We start from the raw sequence: 23,972 nt of genomic DNA, 5'->3' as shown, positions 1-23,972 counted from the left end.
ACCTGGCAAAGTGGCAAACCTACCTTCACCAGATCATCGGTCCACCGAGTGCGGGGCCTGTCCACACTACTATACAAACAATGCTTAAATTATTCGTCGTACCTATTTATAATTTTCATAATTTGTAATTAAGGCAAGTTAATTAAGCCGCCTGCTGAATATTCATGTGTTAAAGCCGTTCCAACTCGATAGAGCCATATTTCTGAGTATAATATCGATAATTTTCGGTTATAGGGATCGGGGGATTAAATGATAATTTCGGGACCCGGATTAAAGTAAATATGTACTAATAATTTGGAGGTTTTGTAGTTAACGCTGATCTTTGAATACTAAACTAAACTGACCCTCTTTCTAGCCACAAGATGGACTAAACAGGGAAACCCTTGGTGGAATATTTATTAAAATAGTTCGACAGATTGTGATCAAAATAATATAAATTATAAAATCATAATGAATGGAAAAATTGTAAACATGTAATGTGTTTAAAAAAAATATCACATCTGTCAACTCATTGATTATTGAGTCCATCTCAATTTCGGATGATCAACTCGGTTGTTAATTATACAATTAAATTGTGAATACGGTGACATATTATTATGTATACAAAATATGAATGTCAAAGGAATAAAGCTACACGCTGTATAAACAACAGTATGAATAAACAAACCACCCTGTGACAGGTCCCTCCCAGTGCGTTATCACGCGCCTTATCAGTGACGTAGCGCCCCCTGGCGGCGCATCCCGCCTGATTTATACTTCGATATCGGCCTGCATTTCGTATTCATAATAAATCTGCACTATTATTATTATTATGTTGGGTAATAATGCTTTGTTTGTGTATTGTATGGGGACGCGTTTGTGCCCTGAAAAGGACCTATGAGTACATACTAATAATTAATTTGAATTTATAGTTGACTAGCGACCGCCCGCGACTTCGTACACGTGGATCCCGTTTTACCCCCTTAGGGTTTGAATTTTGCAAAATCCCGTCTTAGTGAGCACTTACGTTCTAAAAGGAACCCCCATGCAAAAGAGACTCCTAGCACTTGTAGTTTCTAAGATTTCGTGATGAGTGAGTCAGTCAATCAGTGACCTTTCGTTTTTATACATATTTACATCTCTGTAGTCCAGTGGAAGAGAGGGATTCGGGACTATTCCCACCTCTCGTTCCCACCTCTGCAACTCCTGTGTAGCCAGGATCGAAGGGACTCTGGATAAATTTTTATCCAGGGGAAGGTTCTGGATATTTTTTTTCTCGTCCGCGTTGACATAAGTGCCTACAGAAAAAATCCACAAAAAAAACAAAACACGATTAACCCTTTCGCGTCGGGTGGGATCCGCTATAATGGATCGCTCCGCACACAGCTCTGCTTGCTTTGGATTGGATTACATTACATTGTGCTGTAGTGCTTCAGGACAGTGTACAGAGTCAGAGTGCTTGATGGGTTAAGGGAGCAGATGGGTTAAGGAAGTAGGACTACTATAGTCGACGTTGGTATATTATGAATCTTACTAATAATTATAAATAAAAGTTTGTTTGTTTTCTTGAACTCGCTAATCTCAGGAACTACTGGTCCGATTTGAAAAATTATTCGAGGAAGGCTTTATATATCATAACCTTACAGCCAATAGGGGCGGAGCAGTAAAGAAAAATGTTGCGAAAACGGGAAATATTATTCAAACTATTTTTCATGCGACCGAAGTTGTACATACTGTGTACAAATAGTCCTTTAACCTTTTCAGAAATTTAAACATGAAAAAGACGTATGTAAGTATCAAAATAGCAACCTTTTTGACTTTCGAACCACTTGACTCATTATCCTCATTTCAGCCACAGGACGTCCACTGTTGAACATAGGCCTCCCCAATGATTGTCACATCGCCCGGTCGGTAGCGACTTGCTTCCAGCGCCTTCCTGCTAACATGATGAGGTCGTCGGTCCACCTTGTGGGCAGACGTCATTTCTTGACTGATGACAGATGATAAATAAATTGTCTTTTAATGCATATTCAGCCATCATTAACGCTAGGTAACTTGTGTTTATCGCGTTACTGGGAGTGTACTTAGTATTAACGTGCGAACTGCGGCGCACCGAAATTAATTTAAGACCGACATAATTAAGCTTAGCTCGCGTCGCAACTATCAACATAGGGCGGGATTCACTGTTCACGAAATAATTACAACATTGTTTTCAACTTTCATGGTCCTGTAATTCGGTTTGTATTACCTTAAATCAATTCAAGATAATTCAGAACAGAAACGAAAATAGGCATAGAATGAGCATTATTATGCTTAAAATCTCAATTCTTAAACCAGTTTTTTTGATATTTCTATTTGTCTCATATGTGAAATTATCAAAACTCATATATTTTTGAAAAAAGGCTTTTAAAACGCCCTTTTTTTGTTATATTTTAACCCTATCACTGCTTCGGGACAATAAATGGGCCAGTGCTGAGATGAAGCAGCGCAATAAACTCAGTAACTGTTGCACAAAGCTGTAAAATTTAAGCATTCATTTGAATAAAATGAGTTGAATTTGAATTAGATTGCTTAATCCGGTATTTAGCCGCCAAGTAAAGCCATCAAATTCAAAACACAAGGAAACGTGCAGTTGTTTTGAAACTCCATTTGAACAAATGATTCCCAACAAACGTTTAAACTGTTGGGTTTATGTTTTGTAGAACGCAGGGGACGGGGAAAGGTTCTGTACTGTTCGTAATAATAGTGATATGTTTAGAATACTGTTGTTTACAATAATAATAATATTTCATATTGATTCTTACGCTGCTTCTCTTCAGCACTGGCCCATTTATTGTCCTGAAGCAGTGGTAGGGTTAATATTGGGACGTGTAAAAGTGCTTTTTAAAAGCCTATTTGCTAAAATTCATGAGTTTTATTTTATACGTAAAATACAGTGTGAGTCACGTTAAAGTGTACATATGAAAATAGATGAAACTAGACCTATTTCTATCGACAAAAGATTCTTCAAACGATCATTGCAAACGTTGTGATAGGGATAGAGACATGCCATTTTTGGTTTTACGAAGGTAATACGATAGAAAATAATACAAAGTAACAAAAACCACCTGTTATAGGGGCATTTTTTGGAGAAATTTATCAAATAACCAAAAAAAAACGAATTTAAAAGCAGATTTTTTTCAAAAAGTTTTTTTTTTATTATTTGTTGGCATTTTTTGTGTATTTTATGTATTTTTTTTAGTATTGCCTGTTATTTAGCATTATTACTGTTTTTATTTTATCAGGATATCCGCTTAGTTTAAAAGTTATTACGTTTTCTTTACAATAAGTAATTGGAAGAAAAAAAATCTATAAAAAATAAGAAATAAATCTCAAAAAATTTTTGACCTCTTTTTTGTCGATAGAAATAGGTCTAGTTTCATCTATTTTCATATGTACACTTTAACGTGACTCACACTGTATACAGGGTGTTTCTTGTAAGGTGTCAAGCCGAAGGCAGGTGATAGGTGAGGACCTATCGATTTCACCCCCATGTATGTTTTACGATTTTTCATAGTTTAGAAGTTATCGTTAATTTTGTGATTTTTTCAAATTGTATGACCTAGTAGGCTTTAAATTTTTTTATCTTTTTTTTGGGTCGATTTTTCTCAGATTTCTTTTTTTTGACAGATTCCCTATTAATTGCAGATTTTTGAAAAAAATAATCAACTTCCTATCTTTGATGCAAGATACAACATTTTTGCTAGAAACATAAAAAATATGCTTTTAGCGGAACATTCTAAAATTTTCAACTTAAAAGTTAACAACCACCACTGTGGTCTAGTGGTAAGGCCACCTATTTAGGACAGCCAATTCCTCTGTGGTTTAGGATTCCGAGTGAAGCTCGCTGATCATCCATCAGTTTCCATCAGGTCAGATGAAGGGCAAGAGATTCCTCGTTGTGGATAAAAAAATGTTCTGTTCAGTTATTGTCTTTAAATGTGTTCTACGTAACGTAAACTTAGAGAATTGCAATCATTAGTTAGTCCTAAGAAAGTCAAAAACATGTAACGGAATCTCCGACTTACCACTTTAGTGGAGCGATTACAGAAAATAATGGCCTATTAAGTACATGTTTTTTTGTGTTATTATGAAAGTTCAGAAAACTGCGCAGTTTTTAAAATTATTTTGGACCTATGGAATTTTTTTTTTTTAACTTTTAAGTTGAAAATTTTAGAATGTTCCGCTAATAGCATATTTTTTATGTTTCTAGCAAAAATTTTGTATCTTGCATCAAAGATAGGAAGTTGATTATTTTTTTCAAAAATCTGCAATTAATAGGGAATCTGTCAAAAAAAAGAAATCTGAGAAAAGTCGACCCAAAAAAGAGATAAATAAATTTAAAGCCTACTGGGTCATACAATTTGAAAAAATCACAAAATTAACGATAACTTCTAAACTATGAAAAATCGTAGAACATACATGGGGGTGAAATCGATAGGTCTAGTCCTCACCTATCACCTGCCTTCGGCTTGACACCTTACAAGAAACACCCTATTGTAGTTTATTCTTTACTAATAGTAGCATTATTATTGTTATTTTTTCCTGTAATATTGTGTTTATTATTACAGTAATTCTTAATTCTCTTATTTTTTGCGTAAATTATTGTAATTTTCGTTTTTTTTTATCAAATGTTTAACTTAATCTTCACTTTTTATTGACGGTCAAGTTTCAAGCCTCAAAGTCAAGAGTTGCAGTGGTGGGAACGAGAGGTGGGAATTAATAGTTCTATTAATCTTCAATTTACACACATATTTTTATATAAGTAGATTTTGACGAACAAACCATTTTAAGAACACCTTACTGTATTACTCAAGATTGAAGCAAATAAATATATTTCATTTCATTCATATTTTCTATTCTATTATTCCTTATCTATGAGAAACACAAATTAATATTGAACCAAAACAGAGCTACGATATTCTGTAGCTAGTAGCATACTACGGCGTGCTACGGAGATTGCGTAGTAGTTCGTAGCATGACTACGAAAGCGCTACGACGTTTCCATACTCAAAGTCAAAATTTCTTTATTTGTATAGACTATTAAATAGTTCTTACAAATCGTCATTTTGCTCTTAAGGAGCCTCTACATGTCTCATAATCTTTTTGCCCTACAAGCGCTTCGAGACCAACATTTGGCAGGTGCTGAGAAGAAGCGCCGCAACAAACTCAGTCACCACTGTCTGTAACTTGTAGCATACTACACGGTGCTACGGACATTACGTAGTAGCTCGTAGCACGACTACAGTAGTGCTACGACTTTATTATACACTGTAGCATACTACGTAACACTCAGAAGCTGGTAGTATGACCACAGAATAAGTAATAGTACAGGTACAGAAGGATTACTCCGCAAGACGATTTAAATAAATGCGAGTCTTGCTACGACGCGATACAGTGGAATTCAGCTCGCACAGCACTACGTACCTACAATTTTATTCACCTACAAGTTTTGTCTCTTTCTATCGCGTGCCTCTGAACTTTTCTTACGCTGTTAGGGTTGCTGTCTAGTGAAAAAATAATTAATCTACTTATTTGTAATGAGGTACGTATGTAGGTAAGTAAGTATTACTGTTATTTTACCTTTGTAAAAATAACATTTCTAATATACCTAATTAGGATTAAAAAAACTTGTTTTATTACAATGTCTTCATTCATACCTATTTTAACATAAGACAGATAAATTAAACATACTATTACAGAAAAAAGAAGAATCCTATACTATCCTAAGAATTTTATTATTGATTACCTACATGGCCAACATACCTTTCAGCATCTTTGGGAAGCGAAAAAAAAGATAAATCCGGTAGATTTCTTTTCGAATTTAAACACCCGAACGCCGCACAATATTTTTTTCTCTTTATGTCAATACTCAATACTCAATACTTTTATTGCATAACCACATTAGCATTCACATTTATAGGTCCATTTTTAAATAATACTTTGATCACAGAATTAGGTACTACAACGCACGCCAGCGTCCTGACGGGCGCGCGCGTGACACTCGACTGATATAATACCCGCCGGCGGGGCGCTTCGCTGTAGGTAATTATCGGATGTACCGCGCGGAGTGAGCCAGGCCTGGTATGACCACGGTAGCACTACGACGCGCGACGTGACTACGACGCTATCATACAAATGTAGCTTGTAGCATACTACGTCACACATTAGCTCGTAGCATGACTACGGAACTGCTACGGCCTGACTACGACGCTGCCATACATGTAGCTTGTAGCATACTACGTCACGCATTAGCTCGTAGTATGACTGCGGCACTGCTACGGCTTGACTACGACGCTGCCATACACGTAGCTTGTAGCATACTACGTAACACGCTAGCTCGTAGTATGACTACGCACTGCTACGGCCTGACTACGACGCTGCCATACATGTTGCTCGTAGCATACTACGTCACGCATTAGCTCGTAGTATGACTGCGGCACTGCTATGGCCTGACTACGACGACTGTAGCTCGTAGCATACTACGATGTGATTTCATGTTACAGTACAATGTAGCTCATACTACTGGTTAGTTTAGACAAAGTGGACTACGGATACGAGTTTACCGTTACTTAATAGAATCAAATCCTACTAATTCCTACTAATATTATCAATGCGAAAGTTTGGATGTCTTTTTTTTTTTTTTTTTTTTTATGCTAGACAAGGCAGGTATTTGACCGCAATCGCACCTGATGTTAAGTGAGATGCAGTCTAGGATGGTACATATCTGCCCTGTAAGTGCCTATTCACTCTCGCCTTGAAAACGCCCGGATTATAGTGTTCAGGAAATACAGCAGCAGGCAGCGAATTCCAGTCCCTAGCTGTTCGCATTATAAACGAGTCGTCGAAACGCTTAGTGCGAGCTGGTGGAATGTCGACAATGTAGGGATGGTACGCTAGCCTGCGTCTGGTTCCCCGGTGATGGAAAGGGGCTGGTGGAATTAAGTTATATAATTCCTTCGCACATTCTCCGAAGTGTAGCCTGTAGAAAACCGTTAGAGAAGCAACTTTACGGCGGTGGTCAAGTTCCTGGAGCGACGCTTCAACAAGGGTCGGGCTGTCGATTAGTCTCCTGGCACGCCTTTCCACCGAATCCAAAGCAGCCAAATATTTCTTGGCAGAGCCGTCCCAGAGGTGGCAGCAGTATTCCATGCAAGGTCGGATCTGTGCTTTATATAACTGCAGCCTTTGCTTATTGGAGAAGTACTGCCTTGCCCTCGAGAGGATACCAAGTTTTTTGGCAGCAGTTTTCGCTATGGATTCGATGTACTCGCCAAAGTTCAACTTGCTGGACATTTCGATACCCAAAAGTTGGAGTCGCTCGGTGATTTTAACAGGCACACCTCGGAATGTTGGAGCCAGACGAAATGGACTTCGTTTGGCGGAGAACAGACACGCCTGTGTTTTGGACGCGTTAAACTGGACCAGATTGGCATCGCCCCAATCAGAGACATCCTGAAGGGCCAAATTTAAGCGTTCGATAAGGGACTCGCGACAAGACTCGACCTCACGCCTGCTGGCTTTTGCGCTGGAAAGATATTTGGCTGTCACTGTTGTGTCATCTGCATACCCAATGGTACCGGGTTTGAGCAGGTCATTGATGTGCAGTAGAAACAGTGTTGCAGACAGCACCGATCCTTGAGGGACGCCAGCGTCAATAGGTTGCTGACTAGAAGTTTAGCCCTCAAGGACTACTCTTATTGATCGTCCCACAAGGAAATCGGAGATCCATTTGCATAAGCCAGCAGGGATTCCAAAAGATGGAAGCTTGTTTATTAGGCTGCCGTGCCAGACTCTGTCTGGATGTTTGTTACTCTTACACGCAAAAACTACTGAACGGATTTTGATGAAACTTTACAGTATTATTGTTTATGACCCAGAATAACATATAGGCTATAATTTATGACGATCTGTGACAAATTAATTTCACGCGGGTGAAGCCGCGGGCTAAAGCTAGTCTACAGGGTGTTAGGTAAATGGGTATATGAGCCTACACTAGCCCATGTTAACATGGGCATATAAATGGTATTGTGAAGTCAGAAATTTGATATCATCATTTTATTTTTTTTATATTTCATACAAAATAAATTTTATAAAATCCGATTTGTATGAAAAATAAAATAATTAAAATGAAGATATGCATTTTCTGACTTCACTATACCATTTATATGACCATGTTAACATGGGCTAGTGTCGGCTCATATACCCATTTACCTAACACCCTGTATAATATAAAAAAAATAATCGCAAAACAACGCCTAGACTAATTTATACAATTCTTTTTTTTAAATGTTTATTTATTTATTTATTTAAAACTTATATGCACATAGAACGGTGTACATAAGGCGGACTTAATGCCTTTCGGCATTTTCTGCCAGTCAACCTTGAATGTTCCTTGAAGTCCATAGATGGTTTTTACGGCGAGAAAAATTAGAATAATTTTCGGGAAAACTCTAAAAACAGCGGCGAAGCCGCGGTCGTAAAGATAGTATGCAAATAATAATAACAGTATTTTACCTATATCTTCTTCTCATATTCCATCGATCTCTATATCAAAAGTCATCATAATTATTCAGTAGTTTAGGCATGAAAACGTACATACAAAAACAAACTTTCCTTCGTGACAAGTGAGGCCACCACAATGCCTTATCTTTTGTATTTAGGCGCCTCCACGTCTAACATCTTACTCAAGATGTGCCTATTATCGTTATCACTCCAAAACCGACCTTAAACACACGCACTAAGGTTCAGAACGTCCATTTGTTAGTCGCAAATGGCTCGGACATTAAAATAGCTGTTAGTATTTTTTGTTTCTTATTTCTTTTACATCCCCACAATCTATTCTCAACCTTACATCACTAACATTAAGTTCAAACTCGCAATAGCTGGTTTAAAAGATACGTCGTTCTAGAATTTATAAGCCACAAGTTGCCGGCGATTCCTCAAGCAAATAAGACCCTAATTATCATATCGTTAAGACGTAAATTTACATACACGCACAATGGAACGCATTCGAAATTTGGGTATATTCCACTTTGATCACCTGGCTTTGATCACCCAGGTGATCAAAGTGGACTTCAAGCGACCATTTGGTGTCCTTTGATCACCCACGGATACGATACCCTGGGTGATTAAAGTGGACTCCAGTTGAATTAATATTTTAGTTTCCTATGATCACCTATAAATAAATTACACCACTGAATAGTCACACACATGTCCAAATGGTTTGTTGCCGTTTTTAGAAAATGTCAATGTCTACTCACGGACATTGCCCGCGGGCGGCGTGACCGGAGGGAGCGGCGAGCGTTCGGCGAACGAACGAGCAATATTCGGTTCGCGAGCGAACACGATCCTGACGCACTCTCTTCAACGACTTTGCACTAAACGGTCTCAATATATACCGAAATAAATTTATACCGAATAGACAATTAATTTTATACAGTCAACTCTTTCATTTTATTAACTTCCACTACACTCACTATCGAAGTAACAATAAAAAATATTACAAAACAAAAATGTATTATTCAGAGGAGGTGCGATTTGTTTGTAGGTGATCAAAGGACACTAAAATAATAATTAAACTAGAGTCTACTTTGATCATCCAGGGCATCGTATCCGTAAGTGATCAAAGGACACTAAATTGTCGCTGGAAGTCCACTTTGATCATCTGGGTGATCAAAGCCAGGTGATCAAAGTGGAATAGACTGAAATTTGGCGTACGCACGCGCTTTCCCGCGCAAGTTGACGTCTGGCCAGCCAGTGCAACCCCGAGCGTGGAGGCGGTATATCGCCCTTTCGCGCCGAAAACCACCTGTTACCGCGTTTGTATTTCGAACACCATTGTTTTCTTTTAAATTTACGACCAGTTCTTAACAAAAAGGTCTCCTTTCGTTATTTAATACCGTTATTTTAACGATTTCAGTTATTGTTTAAGTTTTTTGAATAAAATTGTTGTGCGATTACGAGTAAAAGTATTGATTTGTCATATTTGTACAGAAGCAATTCGTCTATTCGTGGAGTGTTATTAATACCTAAATCAATAAACCTGTTTAGATTAACATCTGGACGGTTAACGTTACTGGAGTTATTTTGTAGGGGTTTTAGTTTTGGAGCTTTACGTTTTGTTATTATGGGGCGTTGATCCCATTAGAGGGGTTTTCTCACCTGTGAGGAAGAAAAACCCTTGTACAGGTTTTTAGAGCTGTATTCTGCATCTCCATTTGTCTGTAGGTGCTTCTTTTGACTCGACTTACTAAATGTACCTATTATTATAAATGCAAAAATAACTGTCTGTTACCTTTTACACGCATACACCACTAAACCGATTTAGATGAGGTTTAGAGATAAAACGATATTGAAGCAAAAACCAGACCCAGTTTTTGACACACACAAAGTCTTTCTGTGAACGAACTTTCTGTTAAAAAACGAAATTGCGCAAAGCTGCGGGCAAAAACTAGTACAAAGAGTTAAATTGCTTCAATATTTATGAAAGAGTTTGTATGGAAATCTCACAAATCACATTACAATTCTCCTGAAATACGCTTAGCTATTTTAATAAAATTCTATTTATTTGTGTTATTATTTATTTTATTTTATTATTTTATTAATAATTTTATTTATTTGTGTTACATTGTTTGTTTGCTTATAAAATTTTATTTGATATTAAAATAAAAGCCACACGTTTTATTTCCAGCGTTTTATTTTAATCAATCAGTGCGTGAATCGTAAATAAACAAACTAATCCCGAATCGATATCACCCTCTCGAGCAGTCGTCGCGATGTCGCGCTCGGATGAGCAAAACGCCGCGGGTGAGTGCCGAATTTATACTCATACCTCATTAATGTAATACCTCATTAATATAATACCTCGTTAATATAATACCTCGTTAATGTAATACCTCATTATTGTAATACGTCATCATCATAATAGTACTTCGTTATTTTAATGTTAAGTCAAATTTCGACAGATAATGACGTCGAAGGAAGCGTCGAAGTTTTGAGTTTATTGAATCTTTGTCTTAGTTTTATTAAGTTTCAATTAACACGTTGAGTGCGAAACCAGGTCTATAGACCTTGTGTACGTTTCGCTTCCCGTGCGGCTAAGAAAATTATAGTCTTCCTTGTCGTGCGAAAGGCATAACTTCAATTGGGTCCGGTGTAGGAAAGTGATGAATATATATCTATGATGTATTCTTAAAATATAATCCAATGATGTACCTACCTTAATACCAGGTTTTTAGACCTGGTACCGCACGGAAGTAATAAAATGTCTTCACAATGCGAAACCAGGTCGAAGCACCTTGTACCCTGCGCACCTGGTACCGCACCCCACGCTTGCTTCGTGCAGCCAGTGTTGCCTCGCATTCGTAAGAAACGCACATGTCGACATGGCGTCAAGAGAAACAAACAAAATCAAAACTGCAAATTGATTATAATTTAATTTGCTACACGATTTATTGCTCATTTTAATAATTGTTTTTCGTGACAAACAAATTGTAACTAAATGTTATTAAATAATATGTTTTCTTTAAATATAGCTTATTTAAGTATTTATACACGTATGTCTTATTTGTAAAATATTTAGACTAAATTATTAAAACATCTTTGTTTGTTACTTTTTTAAATTTTTATTAAAACCTAATTTAAACTATCGATATTTGTATTTCACATCCCTAGAATACCCACCAGACTTCCCTACTTCAGTGCGGCACAAGGTGCATAAGCCTTGTATTTTGAATATAGCTATAATTTTTATACTAAACAAGTTATTCACGAACGCCTTCAGGTGTATGTCAATAAATGTATTATTATTAATATTCAAAGAAAAAAAACACAATATCTATTAACATGAAGCCAAAAATAATATTAATATATCTTAAATATTACAAGGTCTTTAAGCCTTGTGCCGCCACAATGTAAGTTTTAATACCAGGTTTACTGACCTTGTACCGAAGGAATGGAAAGTATTAGAAAGTTACTGCCGCAGCAAAGGTGTTAATCTAAGAATTAAGCAGTCAGACGTGAGACAATTTAATTCCTAATATTATGTGTATAAGGATATTAAATATTTTTATTTCATTTGCTTATAATTGTTGCTCTGTAATATGTTTTCATAGATGAATATCTTTATCTTTAAAGAAACGCTAGATCTGTTTTGACCTTATATATATAGATAGGACTTAACTTAGCTTGTCATCGTTTTTCATCAGAATAACAAGAAAATTGTATAAAAATTTCTTTCCTGACGGAGATTAATTAATAAAAACGACAGGCGGCGAAAGAATAATGAAAATCATCCGATTTAGGTCAAAACGAAAGTGCTTTCAATTGAAAAAGTTTGAACTCAATATTAATGCGAGATTTTTTTATGGATTGATAGGTAGGTGTGCTCAATAGATCGAGACGGTATTTCACTCCAACCCATCGTCTGCAACTTTACAAGGCGCAGGTTCGGCCTCATAATTATGGAATACTGTTCTCATCTTTGGGCAGGTGCGTGCGCCCCAATACCAGCTTCTCTCTTCATTGAACGGAGAGCAGCTCGAATCGTTGACTGCCAGGACATTTCGGATCGGCTTGACCCCTTGGCGCTGCGTAGAGATGTATCCTCACTGTGTATCTTCTATCGCATGTATCACGGGGAGTGCTCCGAAGAATTATCCGGACTTATTCCTGCCGCCACTTTTCGCCACCGATCTACCCGACAGCACTTCCACCCCCATCACTTAGATGGTTGGCAGTCCACAACAGTACGTTTCTCTAGAAACTTCCTGCCCCGTACAACCAAACTGTGGAATGGACTGTCGTCTGCGGTGTTTCCGGACGGATACGACCTGCAAGCTTTCAAGAGGAGAGCGTATCTTCACCTTAAAGGCCGGCAACGCACCTGTAACGCCCCTGGGTCTGCGGGTGTCTATGGGCGACGGTAATCACTTACCATCAGGTGATCCGTCTGCTCGTTTGCCTCCTGTCACATAAAAAAAAAATTAAACATCAACATGGGTGGATATCCAATATTAAGTCGAAGCAAAAATAATATATTCTACAAAATAGAACCATGTTTATTATATTCGTTTTTGAATTTGAATTGATATTTTGCTTAGGGACTACACATCAAACAGAGAAAGTGCAGCAGCGCTCTGTGAAAAACATCAATCTTTTAAACTGCGATCTCCAACCCGCCTGCCAAGCGTGGGGATTATGGCAAAACCCTCCGCTATAGTGGAGGAGGCTCATAGTCCAGCAGTGGACTGTAAAGGGCTGTTGATGATGATGCTTTTCTTTTGAATAGGATGTGCAGAAGACGAAAATGATATAATAATATCTAACCATATAGGACTATTCCCACCTCTCGTTCCCACCGCTGCAACTCCTGTGTAGCCAGGATCTACAGCTTGACCGCCAATAACCCAACCAATGAAGGTCAAGTTTGTCCCGGGGGAAAGTTAAACTGTCATTGGACCCGCAATGAAATCAATCAGAAGAACATAGGAGGAGTTCCAAGTTAAGTTTCGACTTCCCTTAAGTGTGCTTACCATGAGTTTACGTTAGGTGTGCTCGCTAGCGACTGCGTAAAAAAATGACGTTAAAAGTATGACATATTGTGCAGCGCCCCTAGCGGCTACTTTCAAGAAATAAAATCTTCATAGATTTTTTTGACGTACTGGCTAGCGAGCACACCTAACGTAAACTCATGGTAAGCACACAGTGCAAAGCGGATGACAGGTGACAAAACGGATAAGTAAATCTTCAAGAAAAAGCATCACCGCGCACAGTAATCTATATTTATAAAAGCGAAAGGTCACTGATTGATTGACTGACTCACTTATCACGAAATCTCAGAAACTACAAGTGCTTGGAGTCTCAAATTTTGCATGGGAGTTCCTTTTAGAACGTAGACGTGCTCACTAAGACGGGATTTGCAAAATTTAACTCCTAAGGGGGTAAAACGGAATCCATGCGTACGAAGTGGCGGGCGGCCGCTAGTCATCAATAAAATAATGGGGACCTTCTTGCCAATAGCATGCAAATATACCTACAGCGATAATTGTACTAAGTAAACAGTCTAAGGCTGTTGCACCATCTAACCATAACCATGATTTTTGTGTGGAGTTTGACAGATTTTTGACGTTTGTTAAAGTTAAAGTAAGATGGTGCAACCCAGCCTTACCCCCTTACTAATTTAATAAAACTTACACGCTCGTTGAACAGTGTTTTAAAGTGACGTTTAGTATGGAAAAGTCATTTTAAAACAGTGTTCAACAACTGTGTAACTTTTTATTAGTAAGGAGGTTAGTATATCCATCAGAAGGTTAAACTAGCGAAGTGCCAATGTGGCATTAACACATTAACGGCCATTTCCATAGGCAGCATTGGCAAGCGCCCGCAGTGAGCGGGCTAATCGACGCATTAGCTGACATAATGTCGCACACGCATCCGGGGAACGACTGCAGAATCACACACTTTGGGCTATTTTGGATGCCTTTCAAATGTGAAGTCAACAATTTTTAGAACAGCTATCCTAGACAAAGCAAGGACTGCTTTTGCACACTAGTGCATTTACGAGTAGGACATGTACATACATTTAACCGCCTCTGTTGTCTAGTGATAAGACCACCTGCTTCAGACCCAGAGGTCCCGGGTTCGATTTCCAGTGGGGGCAGATTTTTCTGTTCGGTTTGGTTGGTGGTAGGGCTTGTTCTAAGTCCGCCTGGCTAGCTACCACCATCTTACCTAAGTCTGTCGCCATAACAACAATGTTAACAGCATTGTTCCGGTAATAATAGCCAGTTTCTCCGTGGTTGAGGATTCCGGGTGAAGCTCGCTTCCACCTTCGGCCTGATCATCACTTACCATCAGGTGAGATACAGGCCAAGAGCTTCCTCGTTATGGATAACAAAAAACTTTGAGTTGTTTTTTGGATGCTTTCAAATGGAAAGTCATGTATTTTTAGAATACCCTGCTCTATACAAATCCTCCATTAGAGGTACATTAGAGAGGGTCGTCCTCCTACAATGGAGATTTAATGACCTGGTGATGATGAGACAAAGTATACTCATCATCATCATCATCATCATCATCATTTCAGCCATTTAAATGTGTTAAAAATATTGGTTTGCGTGCGAAGAAGTTTGGATACCTGTCTAAGATGATATCACTTTTTGCTGATTTTCAAAGGTGACTAAAATGTAATACGTAATTTGGCATTCAATGTGTAAATTACTCATTGTAAACCTAAAAAATTGCATTCTAAGCTGAAATTAGTTCAGTTCGTTCATTCATGACCTTTTCTACGGGGGCCAATCTTCAAATGTTTGCACTTAGTTTTATTTTCCATACGTTACAATACGTCCGTTGTATGAAGTCAAGACGCAGCAAGGTTTCAACGCATTGCTTAGTACTCCACACATACTCAGAACTAGAAACTATAAAACTGCGCTAAAATTCTAGTTCTTTCAACTTTCTTACAACAAAAACTGAAAAAACTGGTTCATTTGGCATTGAAAACACGTGGAAAAGGTATAAGAGCAATACGCGCGGTAAGAAGCGAACCCCTTTTAGATTCCCCTTTCGAGAAGGGCTGTCTCTCATTTGTCGATAACTACAAAATTTGATTAAAAAATGCTTACCTACTAACTTTTGAAATTGAATTTACTGTCAACCGAATTGGCTATGAATCAATGCCTGATACCTGCAAACCTAATAGAATGACATGATCGAAGTGAGTACGCGGTGGTATTTTTATATATCACTTGAATCAAAATCAAACGCCTACTGCCTTTCTCAGAATGAAACCAATTCATGCCACTGTGTTATAGTATTTATTGCAAAATGATCTGTGCACTTGTTTATTTTGCCCAGTTGTATCTCATACATAGGTATTTCCAAAGATCTTTTTTTAATATTCTAAAAGATAGAAAAAAACATGGATCTTATAAGTTTGAAGTGTCTGTTAGTGGAATCGTGATTTCTAGTTTTTAAAAGCTAACGTATTATACATGTTTTTAGCCATACGTAATTTATGAAGATCTCTTCATTAGAGAACTATCTTATTTCAAAGGTCGAAGGTTTTTTAGGATCTTACTTTAAACTATCGACATAACTATCGATACGTTCCCATCCCTATCACCCCGTTCCCCTGGCCGGGGTTTCTGCTAATTCAATTTGGCCGGTACATTTTACACGGATCGCACAAAGAACTTTTTCAGAGATCTCTGAAAAGATGTGATTTATAAATAGCATTGAAATCGTACCCTTTCATTTCGGTATTGCGTAACTATATTCGTTGCTTTATATTATCTTTACTGGTTTTGCAAGTACAGGGTAGCTTAGCGCTTTTCTTAAATTATGTGGGCCGTAACAACTGAGAACTTTCGTCCTTTAAAATACTCAAGTTCACTGATTTTTAATTTATATTATTGAGACGATCTTTTAAAATCAAACAGTGTTCATAACTCTTTATTAAATAATATGTATATTTATTTCTTTCATATTTTGTCTAACTTCACCGCGTTTGGCTCACAAGTTTGCTGGAAGTATGAAATCAAGTATTTCTACTCTTTAGTCTACGCATATTTATGACACCATAAACCGGCAGAGGTGATACTGAGATTCGCTTCTTCTCAGCACTTGCCAAATAAGCGCTGGTAGGGCAAAAAAAGAATGCGACATTTAAGGCTCCTTCAGCATTTGAAGATTTTAATTAGTCTATACAAATAAAGATAATTTTGATAATGTAATTTACATGTACTCGTGGATTTCTGATTGAAAAGTAAAGTTCTAGAAACAAAGTTCACAGCTTAAGACACAGTTAATACGGTATTGTTAACCGCTGAACACAGCAAGACTGAGTAGCACAAACTTACTTTAACCGTAACTATGTATAACCATAACCGGTGTTTTTTGTATAGATTTTGACAGACTTTAGACATTTATTAGAGTAAGATTTTGCAACCCAGCCTTCGTATGTTTTCTCTCATGTAGTAGAGGTCAATGAAGGAATCGACCTACAGTCCGCACGCTGGAAAAAGCTCGTTCTTTGGTTCGTTTCAGCCAAATGACGTCCACTGCTGGACAAATGCCTCCCCCAAGGATTTCCACAACGACTGGTCCTGCGCCGCTCGTATTCAGGCCTATTACTAAGTGTCTATTAAAAATAAATCTGACATATTAGCCCACTCATATTTATGCGACATAATCTACGAGTACAATATACTGCGCGACTGTGATAGTAAAATGCAATATTTAAACTATTGCAATGTCAAAGCTGAAATTATTGCAGCGAGCGTCATCCTATAAAATATGGCTTTAAGCTAAGCGCAAATGGACATTTTTAGCATGAATGTAACTTACAATACTACAGGATTAAAAGAATATTAGTAATTTCTATGACACAAATCACTAATAGCCCCTCCACTTCCAGCTAAGCTAAATACCCACAAGGTGGACCGACGACATCATAAAGGTAGCAGGAAGGTGCTTCTTACGCATATGAAAATAGAATAATATTATTTCTTGGATTTGCAACATTTTTCTTTACCACCCCACCCCTATTGGCTGTAGGGTGACGTTATATTATATCCTAAAGCCTTCATCGATATAATATGGGTTATAGTCCTTGAGATTAGCGCGTTCAATCAAACAAATAAATTCTTATTAGTAAGTATAGATTTATCATTATATTTTTTTCTGATGAAGAAGAATCTCTCAACTCTTTCAGTCGTATTTTCCGTTGCTCAAATAATATTTGTTTTAAAACACGATCTAACTTTTGCAAAACTTACAATAAGACAACTGCAACAATTCATTTCGCTGAATTTCAGAATTAAGAACGAATTTATTTGGCTCCGTCTAAAAACGGGCAAAAACCGTCTCAGAATTATGGAGTTTATAAAGTTTCTGAAGAAGCATCTTTATTTGGGAGGAAAATTAATGCAGTGCCAAGAAAAGACTTCATAAAAACTGGCCAAGTGCGAGTCGCAATTCTGAGAGCGGGCCCGCAGAATTCCTAAAATCAAGTGGTAGAGTTTGGGGCACATAGCTCGTAGAGATGATGACCGTTGGGGCAGAAAAGTTCTCGAGTAGCGACCACGGGCTGGAAGACGTAGCAGGCCTTCTACCAGGTGGACTGACGATCTGGTGAAGTCAAAGTCAAAATTTCTTTATTTGTTTAGACTAATAGTTCTTACAAATCGTCATTTTGCTCTTAAGGAGCCTCTACATGTCTCATAATCTTTTTACCCTACCAGCGCTTCGAGACCAACATTTGGCAAGTGCTGAGAAGAAGCGCCGCAACAAACTCAGTCACCACTGTCTGCCGGTTAATATAAATAAATAGAAATAGCAGTAGTAGGTACATTCGATTCAGGAGCAGTTCACTGAATTTACCATGCATTCTTGTATAGTGTATAATGGGTATACAAAATTGCGTGGTATATTAAACAAGGTAGTGACGTGAAGGTCGGAAGTACCTGGATGCGGGCGGCGCAGGACCGGTTGTTATGGAAATCCTTGGGGGAGGCCTTTGTCCAGCTGTGGACGTCATTTGGCTGAAACGATTAAAAAAACTCTTTAAACTCATTTATTTATGCAAGTAGGCTTCTGATAAGCACTTGTACACGTCCCAATATTAACCCTACCACTGCTTCGGGACAATAAATGGACCAGTGCTGAGAAGTAGCAGCGCAAGAAAGTCAGTCACTATTGTCAGCCTCTTTTCCAAGGGATAGTACCAAAATGGTGGTAGGGTAAGGTAGGTACTATAACGGGTCGTGTGTGCTCTCTAAAACAGTTTACTTATTAATAAATAATAAAGAATTTAAGTATGCTTTTAAGCTTAAACTCCTAAAAGAAACTCCTAACTTCTTGTCAGTAGATGTTTCGTTCCGTCTAACTCGTGATCCGAACCAGTTTTCGGTGGATGTGTGGAATTTACTATAACTCTGGCTTCAAGATGTTTCACAAGAATTCATGAGTGGTTTTATAAATACCTGATGCATGTAAAAGTGAATATCAAGTTTTTAGTTTAGCCAGAGCATTCATAATACTCGTAATCTTGTAACTTTATGTGGAGAATCCAACTAATTCCTACTAATATTTATAAATGCGAAATGTTGTCATGCTGGATGTCTGGATGTCAACATGTTTGTTACTCTTTCACGCAAAAGGAGGCAAGCAAGACAGACAGACAGAGTTACTTTCGCATTTATAATATTAGTATAGAGTAGGTGTTTGCTTCTGACGTAGGCATGATGTATAGTTCCAGTTTGATATATCGCCGGGCGCCGGATATTGGGCGCGACCGAAACGGACGCCGCGGGCGGCCATTGCTCAAATTGTGATCTACCACAGATATTATATTTTATTTATTGTCAAAATAAATTGCTCGTGAAATATTATTACATTTAAAGTGTTGATGAAAGTATGTTAAATAATTTTATTTTAAATAATTTTCATCTTATGTCGAATTAGCTACGTAAAAAAAAATTAACTTGAAAAAAAAAATACAATTTTCTGTCTGTCTTTCCAAGATTAAATTTCGTTGTTAATTTGCATTTTTTTGTTTCCCCAATCCGTTTGATCAGCGCAGGGAGAGTAGGCTTCTTCCTCCATTTGCCACTGGTAAAAGGATTATTCCTCCTGAGATTATACAAATTTATTTATTTATCTTTATTAGTGTATTGTCGATGATACTGAATAAACATTTTTTCTTTCTTCTTTCTTTCTTTCTATTACATATAGCCTCATTTGATACATGCAGCTTAAAATTAAGTGGGTCATACGTTTGCCTATAAAGTTTAAAGCTAGGGTTGAATTAAAATGATCTAATGACGATAAGTATATTATTTAAAAAAAATACAACATTTAATACTCTTGAGCCTTAAATAATATAAGGTGAAATAACTAAGAAAAACCGACCAAGTCCAAAGAAAAGTATCATCTCTTACATAAGCTATGACCGCCTCATCTCACCCGAACGAAACAAAAATGTAAGTTGTAACTTTAAATCTAGTTACGGCCGTCTCCAGAATATGTCGCAGCGCAAATATGAACTTCTCTTCGAAGCTTCACACAATAGAATGTAGGTCGGTAGGCTTGGTGTACGAATAAGTCTTAAAGAAAATTTGTTTTCTTCTTCTTCTTTTCGTGTCGACAACAAACCTACACAGTGTCAGCCCAAAACTCCGCCACAAGAGTGGCGTTGTCAGTAGCACTCATCAAATCCTCCTGAGTGCAATTGCTTGGGCACTCAGGGCACGACATCAGGTGCTTCATCGACTGGGGAACAAAACCGCACCTGCACTCCATGTTTAAGCCATCCAAGAATCCCCACCTGACCAGATCGTCCTTACTACGGCCATTTGTTTTCTACAAATAGGCTTTTAGAAAGCGCTTTTACACATCCCTATTACTTTCATTATGAAATATTCAATACCAGTTAATGCCCAGTCAGTTACGCTCCGTAGATTCTAAGTCACTTCAGTTCGCAAGATAGTCAATAGATGTCGTTGTGCCGAGTTACATCGCGGTGTTGAAGTTTTTAGTGATTCGCGTAAATGCATTAATATCATACTCTAGTTACGCATATCCACTTGGTTCTTTCTTCTTTATTGTCCTAGCTTGGAGATTCGTCCGTAGCTCCGATTCAGGATAGAGTTTCGCTATCCAGTGAGCCTCTCCGGCTTCGAGGGCTCCCCCAATTGTTTTTTACCCGACTGCACCAGACGGAGGGTTATGTTACGGAGGTTTTCTCCTCATTGTCTATAAAAGTACATACTTTAACACTTTAGTGCCCTACGTACTGTGCACTGTGCCCGGTCGTAAACAACGAAACTAAAATATTCAGCGGCCGCCATGATGCGATGTGACGCGCCACTCCGCTGATCAGTGAGAGATTGGCCGTAAATTATTGCTGTGGGTGTAACACTACTCCTTGGTGTCACACTAAACTTCTAGGTACACTTTATGGTTATGGAATACATGAAAGTCATATTTTTATTTTCTTAGGTTGGGTTGTATGTCAACAAAACGGTGCTCGACTCTTGAGACAAGCTAAACCATATATTATTAAATGCCTTCACGAGGAAAACATTCTGTACGTAGAATTTATTATTGTTCTGTGGCTGTAGCTTATAAAATATGATTTTATTTTTGACAGTAAATAGGAGTGTAATGACTTCGGCAGGAGAACACTTCTGAGTGAATTTTAAAGAATCAAACACTGATTGTTTAAATAAATTTGATGGTTATTATAAGTTGAAAGTAAGTTAATCTGGCAAGTTATAAACCGTGCCAACATTATCTCCATTATTTATTTATTTATTTATTTATTCAAGGAAATAAATTTATTATTAATACCAAAGGAACATTTTATTAATGATCATTAAGACTTTGAAAAAGAAAATTACGCATTTACCAATTTATATTGTCTCAACAACAGCCCGCCAGCTTAACGTATTCAAGATGACGAAAATAAATTGCAAAACGTGTCCCAAACGGTTTATACGCCCGATGCGACTCAAGTGTCTCATCTATCCCCCCTACCCCCCACATCGATTATGGTATAAATACACCTGACACTCGCTAAAATAAAACAAGAGCTTTCATGCTAAACGGTTTCAAATTCAGCTCTGTGCAACAATTATTTGTAGAGATGGGTAGACAGAGTTGATGTTTTAGATCGATATAGTCTAGCGAAAAATAAATAATAAAATAAAAAGTATTTATTTCAGATAACTGAGTGAGATCCATAAATGTTAGTAAAAACTTAGGCTAATGTTAGGCTTGATTTCCTCCTACGCTGACGTCGGTCGCGTACATCGGTCGAGCGTACGAATAAAAACAATATTCTGTGAAGCACCGCACTGCAACGCCGTCGTCAGCGGCAGATGATTACATAGAACTAGTGTGTAATCGTGCACGCCGCTGACGTCGGTCACCGATATCAGCCTAAAAGGAAATCAAGCCTTAGTATCTTATTTCTAAAACAGACCTCGTCCTGCTGAGCATGTGGCCGATCAGTGGACAATCCTCACTATTGGCCATCTCCTTCAGTACGCTGTGGCAGCTGCCGCGCACTCTGTGCAGTAATGATGCGCACTTTTTATAATGATAACATTTTTTATGAACTGTGAAATTCTAAATATGTTTTCTTCATAGAAATATTCATGAGACTACGAAATAAAAAATATTATTTTTCCAGTCGTTTTCGAGTCTTGCACTTACTATCTCCGAGCATAGCACGCTCCATCGCTCTTTGGGTGACCTTGAGCCTTCTTATGAGGCCCATAGTAAGCGAGCTGGAAGACGTAGCGTGGGCAGGCCTCCCACTAGGTGGACCGACGATCTGGTGAAGGTCGCGGGAGGTTCCTGGATGCAAGCGGCGCAGGACCGGTCTTTGTGAAAATCCTTGGGGGAGGCCTTTGTCCAGCAGTGGACGACTTTCGGCTGAAACGAACTAACGAACGAACTTACTATCACGTTTTGTGAAACAATTTTCTACATAAAACCAATATTTCTACTGTGGTCACACAATCAGCTTATTTCTGTAAAATATTTATTGAAGAAAAAATTAAGAAGAAAAAATTTTGCTGTTACCTTCATTCGATTACTCGGTAGCAAAAAATAATAAGCTAAAAATTTTGACGTTAATAAACACCATGCGTTGCGTAATACAGCTCCCTGGCTACCTTAGCTTTAGCGTTCATTCTAAGGGACGCATAGTGCTTGTCACCACTCAAATATCGTCTATGAATAGGTTTTTGGGACCATGTGTGTCCACGCGCATTGTGAGGCCTCAAAGTAATGTTTGTGGATACGGATGCGGGTGTATGTCTACTATTCTCTAAATCAAAAGGCACAATTGAATTATCCTAAGTAATATTAATTTCCACAAGTGTCGTAAGTTTTACTCTTAAAAATTAGACATTTTCATAATTATGTTCGTTATGTTAAGCCATATTTTTGATTTGATTTGATTTGATTGGTTAATTTCCAAATTGAAACTCCAACTTTCTGATCAGCGGAGTGCTTACGGATCAGTCATCGGATCCCAAAGGGCTTTACACCAGCCATTTGCAAAGAGCTTTCTCTGTAACTACATTAGTAGCACCTGTGTAGAGCTTTTGAGCTTTTACCTGCTGCATGGTGAGAGTAATTGGTTTTCGGAAACAATCATAATTAATATGGTATGATTATTATTCTTAGGTCTTACATCCAGGTATGTAAGTTCGTTCCTTTCAGCCAAATGATGTCCACTGCTATGTAAATACGAGTAAACGTAATTGGTAGATGTGTTTTGCCACGGTTTCTTTACCTAGTTGGGAGGCCCTGGCCATGCTACGTCTTTCGGTCCGTGGTCGCCACTCGAGAACTTTTTCTACCTCAACGACCATCGTCTCTACGAGCTACAATATTCATGAGGTTATTAAGTCCAAATGCTACTTCCATTCATTTCTTCTTCAGTCTTTTCCTTAAAATTATAAATCAAGGACTTTAATTAAGTTGTTGTAGCCCATTAATCCCCAAGCGGTCCCATAAGACCGTGTAATAATTGATTTCTATTGTCTCGATTCGCGAGCTTTGTTTTTTTACTCCCTACTTAAAGTTTTGGATAAAACTAAAGTTTCTTAATGGTTTATAACTTAAACACTAGTTAGATAGCTGCATAAATTAAGTTCTTCTATTAATCTACCACCGAGCCGAGTCTCGTTAACTTGCTCGCTTCTTCTAACAGCTTGTAAACCAGGGATGTTATGGATATCCGTAACCGTAATCGAAACTGTCGGATGTCCGAAATAAAAAAATATCCATAACCGTAACCGAAACCGATTCAAAAGTTACGGATAGTTTCGGATAAAGGCGGAGTCTAAATCATAATATTATTTTTAATATTTGTTACTTGTCTGGCATTCCTTGGCACCGTCTAATATCCCCGCCTGTTTTACCTTTATCAT

General features: G+C 37.9%; 1 protein-coding gene across 1 annotated transcript in view; it reads left to right on the top strand.

Moving 5' to 3' along the window:
- Positions 1 to 10,788: 10,788 nt before the first annotated feature.
- LOC114361400 (Kv channel-interacting protein 4-like) overlaps positions 10,789 to 23,972 on the top strand; it is a 75,867-nt gene continuing 62,683 nt past the window's right edge. The window contains exon 1 of the mRNA XM_028316401.1: positions 10,789 to 10,827. Within this exon, the coding sequence (XP_028172202.1) occupies positions 10,797 to 10,827 (31 nt within the window). The 5' untranslated portion in view covers positions 10,789 to 10,796. The remainder of the gene's footprint in view (positions 10,828 to 23,972) is intronic.

Source organism: Ostrinia furnacalis, unplaced genomic scaffold (assembly GCF_004193835.3).
Source record: "Ostrinia furnacalis isolate ACB-3 unplaced genomic scaffold, ASM419383v2 OfSCF5688, whole genome shotgun sequence".
Taxonomy (NCBI): domain Eukaryota; kingdom Metazoa; phylum Arthropoda; class Insecta; order Lepidoptera; family Crambidae; genus Ostrinia; species Ostrinia furnacalis.
This window is presented reverse-complemented; position numbering and strand designations above follow the sequence as displayed.